At 42.7% G+C, this 16,388-nt stretch overlaps 1 protein-coding gene across 1 annotated transcript in view; it reads left to right on the top strand.

Annotated features, from left to right (window-relative positions):
- The first annotated feature begins 296 nt into the window (after positions 1 to 296).
- Positions 297 to 16,388, top strand: part of LOC114766187 (A disintegrin and metalloproteinase with thrombospondin motifs 17-like) — a 70,894-nt gene continuing 54,802 nt past the window's right edge. The window contains 7 exon segments of the mRNA XM_028956836.1: positions 297 to 430; positions 1,250 to 1,338; positions 1,340 to 1,612; positions 5,541 to 5,706; positions 12,555 to 12,727; positions 14,538 to 14,621; positions 15,842 to 15,999. Coding sequence (XP_028812669.1) covers positions 358 to 430; positions 1,250 to 1,338; positions 1,340 to 1,612; positions 5,541 to 5,706; positions 12,555 to 12,727; positions 14,538 to 14,621; positions 15,842 to 15,999 — 1,016 coding nt within the window. The 5' untranslated portion in view covers positions 297 to 357.

A 16,388-nucleotide genomic window follows, 5' to 3' on the forward strand; every position in this document is an offset into this window, starting at 1 on the left:
CTAAAACGTTTATTTTTGAAACTCTTCAGCAGGACGTCCACAGACTCAACGCTAGCCGTTCACTGCTCTAAAATTCCTCATTCTTTTCACGGTATTGGGACCACGTGTACGGTTTCAACCCACCGACAAGATTGGCGGCACCGAGGTCCAATCCTGAGGAAGATACATTTTTCCAGGATCCGCCCCCGTCCAATCGGCTCGTCCCATGGGCGGGGCTTGCGCCGGCAGGCGTGTCCGCCCGCTTCTGGTTTACTTTGCCCGCACTTTCCCAAAGTTTCGCGAAGTTTCTCCCACAGTCCATACTGGCTTTGCCGGCGCACACGTCCTCCGATCAGGTCCAGCCTGCAGGCCACTATCATGCGCGGCGTCCAGGCGCTTCACCTTCTGGTGTCTGTCCTGCTGCTGAGTAACGGACTGAGGACACTGACAGGTAAGGGCTGATGCCAACCAAACACCTGCATCTTTTACAGGACTCTGTCATTTCTATAATACTTCTATAAAAGTGCATGCGTTGTTATATATATATTGTCATGTCAAATGCATGAATAAATGCATATCAAAACAGCTGAACGTGATCATTTGCCAATAAAACCCTCCATGCACGTTTTTGGTAATCTATTTCATATTATGAATTAGTTTCCCCAGTCATTCTCATAGGCAGTGGACAGCCAACACAATGTGTGGCATGCTGTTTCAATAACAGTGGTGGCCTAGCGGTTAAGGAAGCGACCCCGTAATCAGAAGGTTGCTGTTTCGAATGCTGATCCGCCAAGGTGTCACTGAGGTGCCACTGAGCAAAGCACCGTCCCCACACACTGTTTCCCGGGCGCCTGTACTCAGGGTGATGGGATAATTGCAGAGGACAAATTTCACCGTGTGCAACATGTGCTGTGCTTCCCTTTAAAGTAAAGGGAACCAGTGTCATTTAAAGAGGGACATGTCCCTGTAAAAGCTGCAAAGAAGAGCATGCACTGCATTTATTCTCCTGAAAGTCAACAATCACCTTAAAATCAATCATTATTAGTTGAATTTTGAATGAATTTTCAAAAATAGAAACATCATTGTATTTGCATGCTGCATGCTTTGTAACAATTGAGATGCTGATTTTGACTAGCATGGTCATGTTGGTGGGATCAGACTCATGTAACATTATGTAATAATATGATTCTTTTTATTTGGTGAATCACTGTTATTAATGTTGGAATAGTGTCTTCACATCATTCTGCTTTTCCTCATTTTGTCTTCTCAGCACATGCCAAGCATGAGACAGATCTGGTGGTCCCCTATGAGTTAAACAGCAAGGATGTTCACCTGCTACAGGAAGCCCTTGGGCAGAGGAAGGCGCCGAAGCCAGCGCTCCCTCCCACTTCCAAATCCAGCCAGTCAGCGGGACAGCTTATTCCTCTCCCTGCCCGCGTTCGGAGAAGAGCTGTACTTACAGCTTCAAAGAGACGACTCGTTTATTTCTGAAGGCTTTGTCATTGAGCAGAGGGGGGATGAAGCGAGCACGCTGCTCACGAACTCCTTGAAGACTCGGCAGCGCTGCTTCTACACTGGATCAGTGCTCAATCACACCGACTCTTTCGTCTCACTGAGCACCTGTGGTGGTCTGGTAATGCTGTTTCGGTCCCATGATATGCACTGTCACTTCTGTTCAACTCTTTTTGCGTGCCTAGCGTTGTGTACCTTTTAAACATGCACACATGTGGAATCACACACATTGTTTTATGCGGGGACCTAATATCTATATTAAATTAAATGTGTGTTGCTCAGATGTGAATGGAATTCTATGTAATAAGACTAAACTGTTCATAAACCTAAAGCAAACCTCTTATCATCATAGATATAAGCACTAGACTGTCTACGTTAGCGATGCGTCAACACTGCCACCATCTTGGGACAGGGTAGCACTCCTTTTAAATGAACGAGCATCCATCAGGCCCATGGTGGAATACAGAATTAAAGAACTATAAACCGGCAAATTTGAGGAGCAATTTCTATTGCCTTGGTTCGTTTCAAATGTCAGCCATGTATTTATGCCTGAGCAGTGAATAAAATGATAAGAGAAGCAGTTTTTGTTAACATAGCACAATGTTATGGTCAAAATGTAATCTACATGTAGGTATTTGTTCATTCGGTATAAACTTAAAGTTCACTACATGCAGAAAAATGCAAATACAAAGACCACAAAAAAGGCCAGCAATGTTAACCTAATACTAACACTGCCAATCTTTATGATAAGCCCTGTAGCCTTTTCCGCTTCCAATACTTTAATATTTACACTTTTATCCAAAGCAACAGGAAACTGAATAGATTTGTAGAGAACTATATGCAATGTACATGCAAGGAACAAGGAAAATACCTTCATCTTTCATATTAAATATAAAAATAAACGTCTTTACATTTACCTGCTTATTTGGAAAAAATAGGTCCATAAACAGAGGCATTTTGTACAGATTTCTCAGGAACTATAGACAATGACAGGTGCAGAACAGAAGCTGTGCCTTTTCTATGGGGTGGAGGTGAGAAGACAGATGCTCTGGTCTTTAACATAAGTAACGTAATTTGTCGAAGACAAAATTTTACATACAAGACGAAAAAAAATAAAATCAAATAGTCATGCATCGACTATTCATTCGTTCATTATTACAAGCCGTATTAGATGCAAAAGACTGGCATCTTTGCTTGTACTGTCAGAGAAGCGTGGTTGAATGAGTGTGGAACCCCGTCCAAATATGCTGAGAGGCTGAATGCGACATCTAGTGTATATATCTATCTGCAATCATGAGCAAATGTTAGCACTTTCCTTAAAAAATGTCAAGGTCTGTTCCATGCAAAGATGCAGAAAGATAAAACTGCTTTTATTCACAGGATTGTGCACCACTTTTGCAGAGGATGTCACTGGTGTTTTGTAAGGGCTAGTGGTGGAGCTGAATGTCCCCTCTGCTCCCATTCTGAGAGAGAGAGTGTTGTGTGTCTGCTGGCCCGTCTCCCTGCACATTGTCTGGGGCAGCCTCCTCCCAAACAGGCAGCCGGTTGAAAAGGCATGAGAAGCACTATTGTGACATGTCGGCAAGCAGCTGATTTTTGTTGGGCCGTGGGAGGGGTTCCTCAGCCCTGCCTCCCTCCGTTGCCCAAATATAGTGTGGATGATTAGGCAATAGGACAGCCAGACATTCCTTGTCTCACTGTCTGTTGTGTGTTAGGATTCCTGACGCGTGTATGTATATGTCTCCACATCACAAACTTTTAAATACTTGTTCCCCATTGGTGCGTTTACCAAGGGAATCAGTAGATCGGTTTGAAATGAAATTATTGCCTGTTTTTCCACCTCTGCCAGGCATCTTTCTCCCAAGGTCTGAGATGGACATCCAGTTTGCCTCTGGTAGATGAGGTCATGATCGGTCTAAAGGCTATATCCACTGGGTCAAGGTCCTGGCACCTGTGGTGGAATTGGGTGCCCGGACATGGAAATTGGTCACTTTTTAAGCTGAACGCCCAATGTTCAGCATCATACAGTGGCAGCCCATGGCCACAGTTCAGTTCAAACAAAGCTGAATGAGGCCAGTCTGGTTGCATCAGTGTTCGTGGACATTTTTACGAGAGCACACAACAAAGTGCTTCTTAATTGCATGGCTTTGGGAGCCATGATAGCTTCTGCTTTAATAGCCAGGACAATCTGAGGTGTGACATCATCCTACTGTTGCTCCATTTGTTCCAAGGCGATTTCAGTGACCATAGCTACCAGATGCAATAAACATTGTCTTCAAATTAGTACTATACATCTTACCTGGATTTTTTATAGAGCCTGCATAGCAACTTTTCAGTTAACTTTGTTATTCTAAATGCATCCCAATCATGGGGACAGAACATGTGGTCTTACTAAGCAGTTCCAATTGTTTTTCAATTTCAACAATTGAAAGTTGCTTTTTTTCCATCACCAGCAGCCTTTTTTCCAATTTGACCAATAAGCATAATCTCTAAGGAGTTTCCCCAGTCATAGAATAGCAATTCTCAATCGAGAATAAGCAAAAGGCTAAACACAGAGTTAAAAAATAACAGTTGGAGACTTTAAAACTAAAATAATTAGAAATATTGTAACAAATATATAAAATAAATAAAATTTGTATGACACCTTTAGGTGCCAAATGCCACCCGAAATAGGTAGGTCTTAAGCAACTATTCTACTGAAAATATGTTCTGCTACTACAAATAGACATTCAAAAAGACCTGCAAAATCCTGGAGGGACTGACTAAGATCATTGTGAGAAGGACCAGAGACTAGATCAGGTTGATTCCTTTCTGTCGACAAGTGGTTACAATGATCTTAGCCCTACGAATGTTTCAGGAAAACTGGGCAGGATCCGTAAGTACGTGAGTGGAATAATGGTTTCTGCAGGAGTCTAGTGTTCTCCATTCACCATCTATCTAATGATTATTCATGGGGTGGAAACAGATATCTGGGCGGTGCGTTGGTCTCTCTAGACCCCCTCACATGCACTGGAGGTCTGCAGCATGCGGTCAGCATGCCTGGCTCTGATAACGTGCTGGAATAGCAGTTGGTAAATGTATTTAATTTGATTTCCGGTCCAAATGCTTGTCTTCAGGCTTGGCTTGGAGCTTTGTTTCTGTGGCTGTTACATTCTTATCTTCTCCTTCAACAGTGCCTGCTGATCAATACTGCATTGTTAAGATAGAGTTACTTTATTATGGTGGTTTCACCTGAATAATATTCAATTCAAGTTTCATCTTAAATAATATTTTTATCTTCAGAATAGCTTCCCTTTAAAAAAGCTACTGCAGATAAAGTAGCTTTAGAACCCTTTTCCCTGGTTATGATAATTCCATGAAGCTGAGCACAATGGGATGGCCACCGAGGGACAATAAAATTAGAACATGGGAAATATCCCCAGTGTATCATTTTTAGTTAACTGGATGTTCCATTCAGCAAGACACAATTACTCTACTGCCATTTAACTGGCCCTGTGGATCTATGGATTTTGCCCATGCATGTTGGGACAAAAGGGAACGTGTCTTGTCCTGACATTTTGTCTGCACTTGGACTAAGGTGGCCACTTTTACTTCCCATCTCTTTTGTGAAGGATGCCACCTCCAACCCAAGCCTTTGTCATTAGTTTGATTTGACGGTTCTGAGGGCCTGCGGTTGCAGCAACATTGAAGCCCCAGTCTGATTGGATGCTGTTTGAGCAATTCTTTGGTCCCTGGGAATTATTTGTTTTGCTATTAATTATTCCCAATGTCTGCTTTCTGCCTTTGAAACAATGTCTGCTTTGCCTCTCAGTATGTTAAAGAGAGTATCACAAAAATGGACAATATTATTTACGTTTCTCTGGAGACTTAAAAGGGAAACGTCTCACACTATGTTGTCTGTGTGAGACGACCAAAGAGCAGAGCGAGTAATTTACTTTGTCTGATAGAGCTTGCTTGTTTTGCTGTAAACATTAAAGAATCACCGTCTGATTTATGTTCATGAAAGCTTTGAATTTCATTGTTTGGGTGTCTCTTGTCTCTCTGTTCAGACAGGACTGGTGCAGACAGGAGATGACAGTTTGTTTATTGAACCGGTCCACGCTGCCGAAGACTCCTTCTCTGGGGTGGAACACAAGGTCACACGGCGCAAACGATTGACCAAAGGCCGTGACGCTTCTGCTGACAGTCATACAGAGTTCTGCGGATTTCTGCAAGGTGAGCCCCTGACCCCTGTCACAGCGATGATGAATAAGATCCTGTTGACCTTCCCAGATCGTTTTAGGTAAGCTGAGCATTGTGGCTAGTCATGGGGTCATGAAGGGTCAGCTTTTCCAACCTTCTGTCTGCCCACGTCCTGCCATATTACATGACTTAAAAAGCCATTTCACACATCGTAAAAATGAATGTGATGGTTCGAATCTGTTACTCCCACCTGTCTTAAGTGACATTAAACCCCAGGACACTTCCACCTCTGATCTTCTGCATGGGGAATTTAAGAGTTACTGACTCCGGTTGTTTCTGCCTAGTGAGTGAAGATTACTTTAGAAAATTCATAGATGTAAAACAACCTAATTCTTATATTTTGGTTTCCTTGTCCATTAATACCTTAAATTATGATCCATGGGCTGGAAATTATCCGCCCTTTTGTGATGTATTACTTCTGACCTGAGTGGGTTATCAGCCATGCTTATTGGTTTGAAAACTGACAACTTAGCCTACATGACACTTTAACAAATTTTAATAATTTTTAGTTTAAAGTCAAAGATGAATTGTAAATGATTTGTTTATCATGTGTTTTTAACGCACAATGAAAAAATAAAAGAAAAAAGTGCAGAGAATTATTGTCAGATCTGATAAATGGGCAAAAGTGATTTATTACAAAACACAAGAGAAGAAGCACGAGGGTCACAAACAGAAAACAGGAAAAGACTACAACAAACCCGCATACATGTGTTAAACTGAGGGGAACAAAAGCAACAAACTTAGGCAAGGCAGGTGTCCACATTAATGCAGCAGCCATGTTCTGGTGGCTGCTCTGTCTATTTGAACAGGTTGTAATTGACCCGTTGCCTCAGTTCGGAGCAATAAGGACCTATTCATCATGCACAGGTGGGCCTACTGTGTGCGGCCAGCCACTAGACTTCACAATTAGGCACACATTTTGATACGAATATATACATTTAAAAGGACAACTGCAAACACTATCATTAATTGGAATTAATGTTGTTTACTGCAAGGCTACTGATGGACTCTTGCTCACCTAAGGAAAAGTTTGGGGATCACTGATCCAGGGTATCGTTTTAGCAGAGCAAGTACCAGACCAAACAAGATGTCATGTTTGCTCTTGTCACATCAAAATTCTAAAATATTTGAGTGATTGTCATTGTGAAGCACAACAAGCACAACACATGGTAACTCAGTGAAATGTGTCCTCTGCATTTAACCATCACCCTTAGTTAGAAATGAGAAATGAAAGGCAATAACTCACAAGCAGGAAGAAAACTGTGGAAACCATTTAATGATGAGGCTACACTTAATCTCAGGTCTCATTTAATCTCAGGTCACAGCCTTTAAAAAAGAAAAGACGCCACTGTACGATGTTGCACACTTCTTTGTTTGCTGTGGTTACTTGTTTGAGCTAAAATTACAAATGTGGTTAATTGTATAAAAAATGTATATGATTGAGATGACTGGAGAACAGTGATTATGCCGGCAAAACTCTCTGTATTTGATTCCGGTGTTAGTGTGTAACTTGACCATCGTGTAAGGCCGGCATAGTTTGCACTTTGAAAACTTTATTTGATGTTATGCCACCTGTGTAACCCCAGCCTCTGCTGGATCCTCCTATCCAAGCTGTATAAATATCAGTGAGAAAAGACGTCTCTTACGTTAATAATGTTGCATTTACTTCCCAGACCTTTAGTGTCTTTTTGCCAAGATTACAAATAGAAGAATTCACATTATGTGGTTTGGCCTTCCTTCTTTTGTGCGTGGAGGCCTGTTTTTTGCTTCTCTTGCTTGAACAACAATGAATATCTGAACATTAGGAACCAATAAATTTTGTCTCTTTTTTTTTTGTAAATTGGAAGTGTATTTCATAATGAGCTTTGGACGCTCATATTAAGCACCAAACAACTTAAGAGTACATTTTTTGAGAGGGTGTTTGAGAGAGAATGGGCCAAGTAAAATGCAGTCCATCCACAAGGCACTGACTGGATCCTTTTCCATTTAAGAGAAATTAAATGTGATTTATTATAGATTTTTTAAACTGCATAATTTCTCTCCTGTGAAGCATTATTAAGCATAATTCTATGGCCCGGAGAATGCACACCAAGATAGCATAAGCTTTGTGCCGAGGAGACCACCAGCACTTTTGACATCCTGTATAAATAAAGTCTTTCCATATGTTCATATCTTAGACTTATGCATTGACTGGGACCTGAGACCTAATTAAAAAAAAAAAGATCAGTAATGCACGGGGTGTATCTTGAAAGAATCCTTTATGAGCAGACTCGGAGGGCGTGTTTGGGTGGCTCCAGTGATCTCAGTGTTCCAGCCTTGGACGATAAAAGACCTCCAGGTGCTTTAGTCATTCAGCAGCACGCCCCGGCACCTGGTCTTTCTGAGCGGGAGGGACCGCGCAAGGTGCCAGATTTGGGGAAATTCTTTCCCCTGCACTCATGTCTGCTGGAGCCTGCAGCAGAGACTGCCAGATCTCCTTTCCCTGACAACCCACTGAAAAGCCTCAATAAGGGGAGAACGCTATATGCCCCCCCAAAAAACCACACTGTCCCAGTGGATGGATACTCACAGAGACAGGCTTTATATCCATTAAACTCTGTGTCCTCAGTAGTTATACCTTTCCCTCCCATTCCCTTACACACATAAAGAGCAGGAGAAGCCACATAGCATGGATGTGTAAATTTGTATTGTGTTACCCTAAAGACTGGGTGGGAAAATTTATAGCAATCAGGACCAGAAAGATGTGTTTCCGTTTTGTTCTTGCAGCTCACGCCCCATCGGAGGAGGCTGAAATACCCCCCGTACAAAGCCTCTTCAGATGGTTGTAGACTCAACCGATATCATTTGCAACTATTACTATTGTTTTTTTTTTTTACAGTGTTGTCCCTTTAAAAAGGGGCAATCGAAAAGTCAAATCTTTTTCATGGTGGAGTTACATTCCCTGTGTGACTGGCGTAGGAGGGTTCAGGTATTCTGATAGCACTGAGGATTAGAAGCCATGGAAAAGTTGCAGAGTCTGAAATGGATCAGAGCGCAGAGGAAATGGGTGTGAAATTGGTTCAACAGACCCGAGCGCAGCAGACCTGGTTTTGGCAGGTGGGCCCCATTCTAGGTCTCCAGGGGGACAGCTGGGGAGAGAAAGAGAGAGACCCTATGTTTATTTGCCATTGACACAGGTCTGTGCTCGGACGTTTCCCAAAAAGTGCATGATCCATCCCTTCAGTCCCTCTCACATATTGACACCGATAATGAGAGAACACTTGTAAAGGAATAGGGAGTTCATTTTGAACCAGACGTGTTGATTAGAACCGGACTGGGCTGCGGTCTGCTTCCGAACAAGGGGGAATCTGAAAAATGTTGGAACCCTCGGAGCCTCTGCAGAAATGACTTCCATTCCCTAGAAGCTCATTGGTTTCACGTCTTGTGTACCACTGGCTTTTGAACATTTTTCCGATGCTTCGGAATTTCGGAGTCTGGCCAATCAGCTTCACTTGCAGCAGAGCAAGGTGCGGCCGACGTGACTTATCATATTTATATTTCCCATCTGGTACAAAACTGACATTTAAAGGATAGGGCACAATTTGTCCCTTGCCTGTCGTCCGGCCTCCTCCCAAGATGACTTTCAGACCACTGAACTAGAGGTAATTTTTAAAAATTATTATTTTATCATGTATATAATGTTTATCCTTCTTCCTCTGCTTGCCGAATGAAATTCTTAATGCCCTGATGAGAGCATATTAGTGAGGAACGGGCATGTAGTGTGAACCATTGTTTGCCATGGAACACAGGAGGTTTCTGTCTGACCTTGGGGGTCTGTGCAGCCAGGCAGATCTCAGCGGCTGATGTACTTCTGCATCCTTCTAGCAAAACTCTGGCTGAGAGATAAGAGTTTATTATAATCAGTCAGTGTCCTTGCTGTCTTGTGTAGAAAGCAAAGTTAGCTGGTTTTCTTCCCGATTCAATCTAGGGATCTCCATGACTTACATTTTTATGAGCTTGTGGAAGATGTTATGACATATGAAGGAAGGAATATGAAGAAATATGTTGGTTGGTAAAAGGGGCCGGTATGCTCAGTTATGGCTGACAAGCTGCGGTTTCCACTCGTTTTGTCATCTATATTAAAGGGCAGTGTTAGAATCTTCCATTCTTTCTCTTTTCTTCTGTTTTCCTTTCACTGTCCCCCCATTTGTCCTCATTCCCTGATTCACCGTCATACTAAGGTCATATAAAAATCAAAGTGAAGTCAAAGTAAACTTTATTGTCGACTCAGCTGTGTACATGTATACAGTATGGCTAATACTGTATGGGGACAATAAATAAAATATAGACATCAACTCTAGTTCAAATGTTTCCCGCTTGTTTTTAGAGCTGAGATGAAAATTTCTTCCCCAAGTTGTCACATGCACGGTCATTTCCAGGACGAGTTGCTGTGCACCTGAGGCTACAGAATCAGACGTGCGGTTAAAAGGATCCTGAGGACAGCGCTGAATTGCTTGGGATGGCGTTTTCTGTTTCTGATTCTCTGTGATTTGTTGCCCCTCGGTCTGTGAGACTGAAAAGGTTTGTGACGTATTGTGAAGTCGTAGTCATGTGTCTGATGGCAACTCTTGTTTAAAGCCACGCAGTAGTTAAAGATCAAGACATACTAAGTGTGGTCTAATGTTCTGCTCTCAATCTGCTACATAACACAAGTTAGATGCATGTTATCTACACACCAAATTAATGCTTGTTTGAGGTAAAGATTTGAGTATACCTATACACACTCATTGCCTCTTAACTCTTAACTGTAGTAGAAAAGCCTTCCCAGAACCATTACTCCAGGCTTCTAATGGGTAACAATTATCCCCAACTGAGACCAGTTGGAACCAATAACGAAAGCACAGCATCTCCAGTCAGGCAGTGTGCTGGGAAAACTAGCAAGAAATCAAATAAGTGCCCGTACAGTGCCGGCATACTCACCCTAAGGCTTGCAGCCGCGAGGCAGGGTTCTGCATGCAGGGTTAATTACTCCATTGTAAGTTTGCGGTGTTTATTCATGCGACACATTTACATTTGCATTTCGCATTTCTAAGACACTCATACAAGAAAGTGAGGTGACCCTACAGCACGACCTTAATCGCTGATTTGAGCTGATGCTTAAACTGCAATGTTATGTTATGTCTTATGTTTAATTAATTATATGCTATCTTCTTTACATGCTACTGCAAATCCTTGGGAAAAAAATAATATTAAAAGGCTGTCAATACATTGATGAAGAAGGCCATTGAGCTTCTTCATTCACGCACCCGGTTTCCATTGGGTTCTGTCTGACGCCGCAGTTTCATATATTATGTCATGCATACTGGTCCTCTGTGTTACAGTCCTTTTTTCACTGAGCCCTCCGCCATATGTTCCAGAAGTCAGTGAACAGATGATTCGCTATGTGAGCAGGACATGCTCCGATATACCACCAAGGCGGGAGGGCCTCGGTTGATATAGGGGGATGCATGGCTAACAAAGAGCCACCAGCTGTCTAGTATTATCACTGCACGCTTTGGGATTCTTTTGAGACAAAATAATCTGCCAAAAAAAAAATAACTGTAAGCTAAATTCAGAACCCAGAGGGTACTAACCAAGGCTCGGCTCAAGTGTTTATGGAGAGGAAAATTTAGAAGTCAAAATACCCAAGGTTGCTATTAGGGACGTTTTAATATCAGATTGTAGCAAGCCAACTGCAACACAGTGCAGATATATTGGGTGATCTCTGTTGGGGGTGCGGAGCAAGGAGATCACTGAGTTCATCATGGAAATCAAAACTCATCTCAAAGCTTTTTTAAAAGTCAAAGCTACAAATATGAGACTGCAGAACTCACTGCATTAATCACCACTCAGTGGGCAGCAGGCAGGTGCTTTATGTAAATCTCATCCTTTTGGGACCTGAAAATAAGTAACTGCTGTTGATGGAGGTTTGTTTTTTAACCGGCGGTTTGGCTGTCTGGCATGGAATTATTCTTTAATCGTTCATATGAAACGAAGAGAAATTTGTGGCTGTGAGAGATCTTAGAGAAAAGCCTCGAAAAAGAACCTCGAAAACAGTGCGTAAGGTTAAAGGCGCTTAGGGACGGCAGAGAGTAAATGTGGCAACGGTGGCAATTAGTCAAAAAGTGAGAGTGAAGTGATTGTCATTCACCGCAGCACATCCAACGGTGCACACAACAAAATGTGTCCTCTGCATTAAACCCATCACCCTTAGTGAGTATCCCATTGGACGGTGTGTGGGGACGGTGCTTTGTCCAGTGGCATCTTAGTGGCACCTTGGTGGTTCTGGATATGGACCGGCAACCTCCGATTATGTGTCCGCTTCCTTACCTGCTAGGCCACCACTGCCAACATGTGAAAGGACCCCAGTTCAGAGAAACATTGTGCTGTCTGCTTTGTGCGTCTTTTGTGCTGAAAATGCAATGTGCACATGACCAGTAGGGGCAGTACAGGGATATCACTTAATGAGATGGGAAAAGAAACAAAAAGAAATCTGGAAACCTTTTATACATGAGAGGTGGTAGTAGCCTAGTGGTTAACACACTCGCCTATGAACCAGAAGACCCAGGTTCAAATCCCACTTACTACCATTGTGTCCCTGAATAAGACACTTAACCCTAAGTTGCTCCAGGGGGCGGGGGACTGTCCCTGTAACTACTGATTGTAAGTCGCTCTGGATAAGGGCGTCTGATAAATGCTGTAAATGTAAATGTACACATAAACACGCAGTTCTTATCAGCATCGCTGTGTTTGAAGCCATCTGTCTGCCGGTAACTGATGGACTGTGTCTGCCCCATGCGCAGGTAAAAAGATAGACCGACGGCAGAGGCCAGCGGAGGAGATCCGCGGCCGCAGAAACGCCATCCGTTTGAGTAAAGAGTACACTGTGGAGACACTGGTGGTGGCCGACTTGGACATGGTGCAGTACCATGGGGCAGAGGCCTCTCAGCGTTTTCTTCTCACAGTAATGAACATGGTAAGAATACGCCCCTTCTGGTTAACACCGCTTGTCATTCTTGCATGCATTATTTATGAAAATACAGATGACAGAATATTGAAGAGATTTGTATGTTTTTGTCACGGTCCCTGGGCCACCACCCTGAGGGGACGTGTGGACGGCCAACAGACGCAGGTCGACGTTGTCTATAAATATCGCTCGCTCAACATACTAGTTTCCCCTAAGCTACTGATCGCCCATTTTCTTTAATTGACTATGCCTGAAATGGCCCCAATTCCTGGATTGACCTTGCCAGCTCTTTGTTTGACCCCAATGTTATTATCTAATCGCCTCGGCCCCTACAATGATTCTGAATGCTCCCACTGTATATGCTGCCCGCCGGATTGGACCACTGCCCGCCACCTTTCACATAAAGCAACCCACAGTACAGTAGGAACTGCTTCAAACTGCCCCACAGCAGGTCTGCCCAAACACCCTAAACCCTCCAGCGACTTAACCACGGCTGCTGCTCCACCTCCTGCGACCATGTCTGCTCATGCGCCTTCTGGCCTCACCCCTGACAGTTTCCTTCCCCAATGTTCTGCTGAAATTGACTCCGGTATCAGTTCATGAGAGTATGACTTTTTAAACTCAATGGCCTGTTCAGATTTTATTTGAAACATGAGCGGTTTCTTGTAGCTGTGCCTTCTGGGCACATCGGCACACTGGTAAATTTTAGGCAGCATTTGCCTGACAGACGTCTGAGACACAGAGCCCCGAAGGGCCTTTGGATTTTCACAGTCCGAGATTCTGGCACAATCTTTTATAAAGTGGCCATTCTAGATGTCCCTGTGGATATCTTTGTCTAAGCCGCCCTGGTGAACTTTCACAGTGTGAGTGAGTCTTTATTCATTTTGCGCCTCAGACAGCAGCTGATGTATTAATAGGGTCGTTTCAGGGGATTACTGGCTGTGAAAAATGAGCTAGTCAGGAAAGTTTGAGTTGTTCTGTCTGAGTGCATTTGATTGAGGTGCTCTCTGCCCACTAATCGTCCAGTTGTGATGCTTCTGTATTTTAAATTATTCACAAAATAGACCATGTTCACCCTGTAATCCCCAGGCAAGGATTGGAATCTTTTTTTTTTGTTTCAGACAACAGCATCACCTACTGCAGTTTTTTTTTTTCATTTGAAGGTCTTTTTTCCTGATCCTTAAGAATATACAGTATGCCTTTGCCATAATGACTTTCAATTTTAAACATTGGCAAAGTATTTATTACCACACGTATAACACAATTTACAACACAGTTAATTGTGACCAGGCATTTTGATTTACTTGGAGGAATTTCAGACATAGTTTTATGATCTTTCAGTATTGACGCTAAATCCAAAGTATAGACATGACCTGGTATGCTGTAGTCATTTAGGCATTGATTAAAACTTTTAAAAGCAACTTTCATTTTCACTGATACATTTTAACCATATACCAACTGCAGAATGGAGGTCTGATCTGAAACTTCTGAAATACCACTAAAATAATATATATAAATATATATATATTTTTGTATTTTTTCATTATGAAGAGATGTTTCATAAAATGATTTTTCAGTGGTGCTGCTGTTATGTAAGTGGATGTGAAAGTCTGTCTCCAGAATACAGCTGTTATTGTTTCAGATTTAATCACCGCAGGACCTTTTCCAACACAAATCCCTTTCTCCAGCACCAAAAAAACACTCTTCTTCACACATCAGTTCCAGAGTTCCTCCCACATTTTCCACTCGCCTGCTGTAATTGTAGTGAAGCTGTAACAAAGCCCTTTCCTGTCCTGATTCCATCTCATGGTCTCTGCAGGTGTACAACATGTTTCACCACCAGAGCCTGGGTGTCAGGATCAACATCCAGGTCACAAAGCTTGTTCTCCTGCACAACCGGCCAGTGAGTCACGCCTTCAGAGTTCTTTCCTGCTGGGCTGCACCTCCCTCAGCCTCTGCTCCACAAACCTTTTCAAAATTGAGACCCTCCCTGCTGCGCTGTGTTTCTCCATTCCCAAGGGCATAAAAACGCTATCCTCCTTTTGTGTGAATTAACCATTTTTTTTACCTTTAAAACCTATTTTCTTTCTTTTTTTGGCACCTGTGTACCGAACTCTCACTGGGCCCTGGAGATTCAGATTAAATTACCGTGAAGAGCCTGTTCCCCAGGAACAGTAATTTCTGAATATATCCTAGCTAAAAGCCCAAGTCAATTTTTCACCTCTTGCAGTGCCTGATGCTGAAAAGTATTTGTACATAGCAGCAGCAAAGCTCAAGCATAAATGTGTTAGCACATAGAGGAGTAGAGGTGAAAAAATAAACAGCACATTTATTGTATGATTATATGGTTGTGTTCCGCATTATACTTAAAAAATACTATTCGTCCTTCATACATCATCATAATTTCACCAGTGACAAAACCAGCACTAACTGATCCAGTATTGTATGACATGAGATGCTTACTGTGTGGTTTGTGTCGTCTCATCAGTTTGAACTAATTTAACTACTAATTGGTTTGGGAAAACAACATCAACAACACTAGGTGATATAATATTCCTGTTATTTAAGACCTAAGCACATGGGCTATGATGAGTAATGTCTTCAGGATTAGAAAATCATAGATATACAAAGAGAGGACTGCTTGCTACTTAGAAACCAAGAGGATGATGATTTGATTGACACCTCTGATTACTTACTTCTCAAGTAAGCTAGGTTAATTTCTAACTATCCAACAAGAATTCATGTAAGGAGCATTCGATTTGGACAATTATGATTTTAACACAGCTAACAGATGTATCAGACTCTGTGTTGTATGCACTTGTGTAGTGCAAGGTGTAGTCCATCTCCTCCCTTCCTCTTCTGGTCTCATCTTTTTTCCATGGTCCTAATATTTTACATTACACAATCTTTGCTATAGCCATCAACTAACAACACAAACATGTAGATGCTTTAATTCAAGAATTCTGTTTTTTTTTTTTATAATTAATGTGACACTAGCAGACATGTCCCACACACTACATCATATATAGAACCAGGAAAATAAGACCCTGGATGTCCCATCCCAGTGGTCTTAAGCACACAATGCTTTGCAGAATGTGAACAGACTGTCCATTTTACCTGCAGGAAAAGCTGAAAGTGAGTCACCACGGCGAGAGATCACTAGAGAGCTTCTGTCACTGGCAGCAGGAGGAGTACGGCGGCGCTCGATACCTTGGAAGCAACCACGTTCCCGGCGGGAGGGACGACCCGCCTCCTGTGGACGTCGCTGTTCTGGTGACCAGGTGCCCTGGCTGACCCCACCCCCCTCCTTTAACTTCTCTACATCCACCCCCCACTCTTCTTCATTACGTTGGCCCTGTGATGTCTGCATCAGGGCTGTATAATACAGGATTAGGGCAGCGCTCCATGCTCCAGTAATGACGGGGGGCCTAATGACCTCTTCATTTACATTGCTGTCAGCAGGGCAGGTTTGTTCCCAATTTTCCCCCTTCACTCTGAAGGATTATTGCTGGCATAACATGGCGCATTCCTAATTCAGGATTAGGTTTTATTACCCGATATAATTTTGCAGGTAAAATGAATCCTTTTGTTTCCCTACACTCATGTAGCCCATCAGATGCTATCCATCTTCCTGGGCCTGAGGAGTGGGCAGGGGAGCAGGGATGAGACA

The sequence above is a fragment of the Denticeps clupeoides genome, chromosome 16, assembly GCF_900700375.1.
Source record: "Denticeps clupeoides chromosome 16, fDenClu1.1, whole genome shotgun sequence".
NCBI lineage: Eukaryota > Metazoa > Chordata > Actinopteri > Clupeiformes > Denticipitidae > Denticeps > Denticeps clupeoides.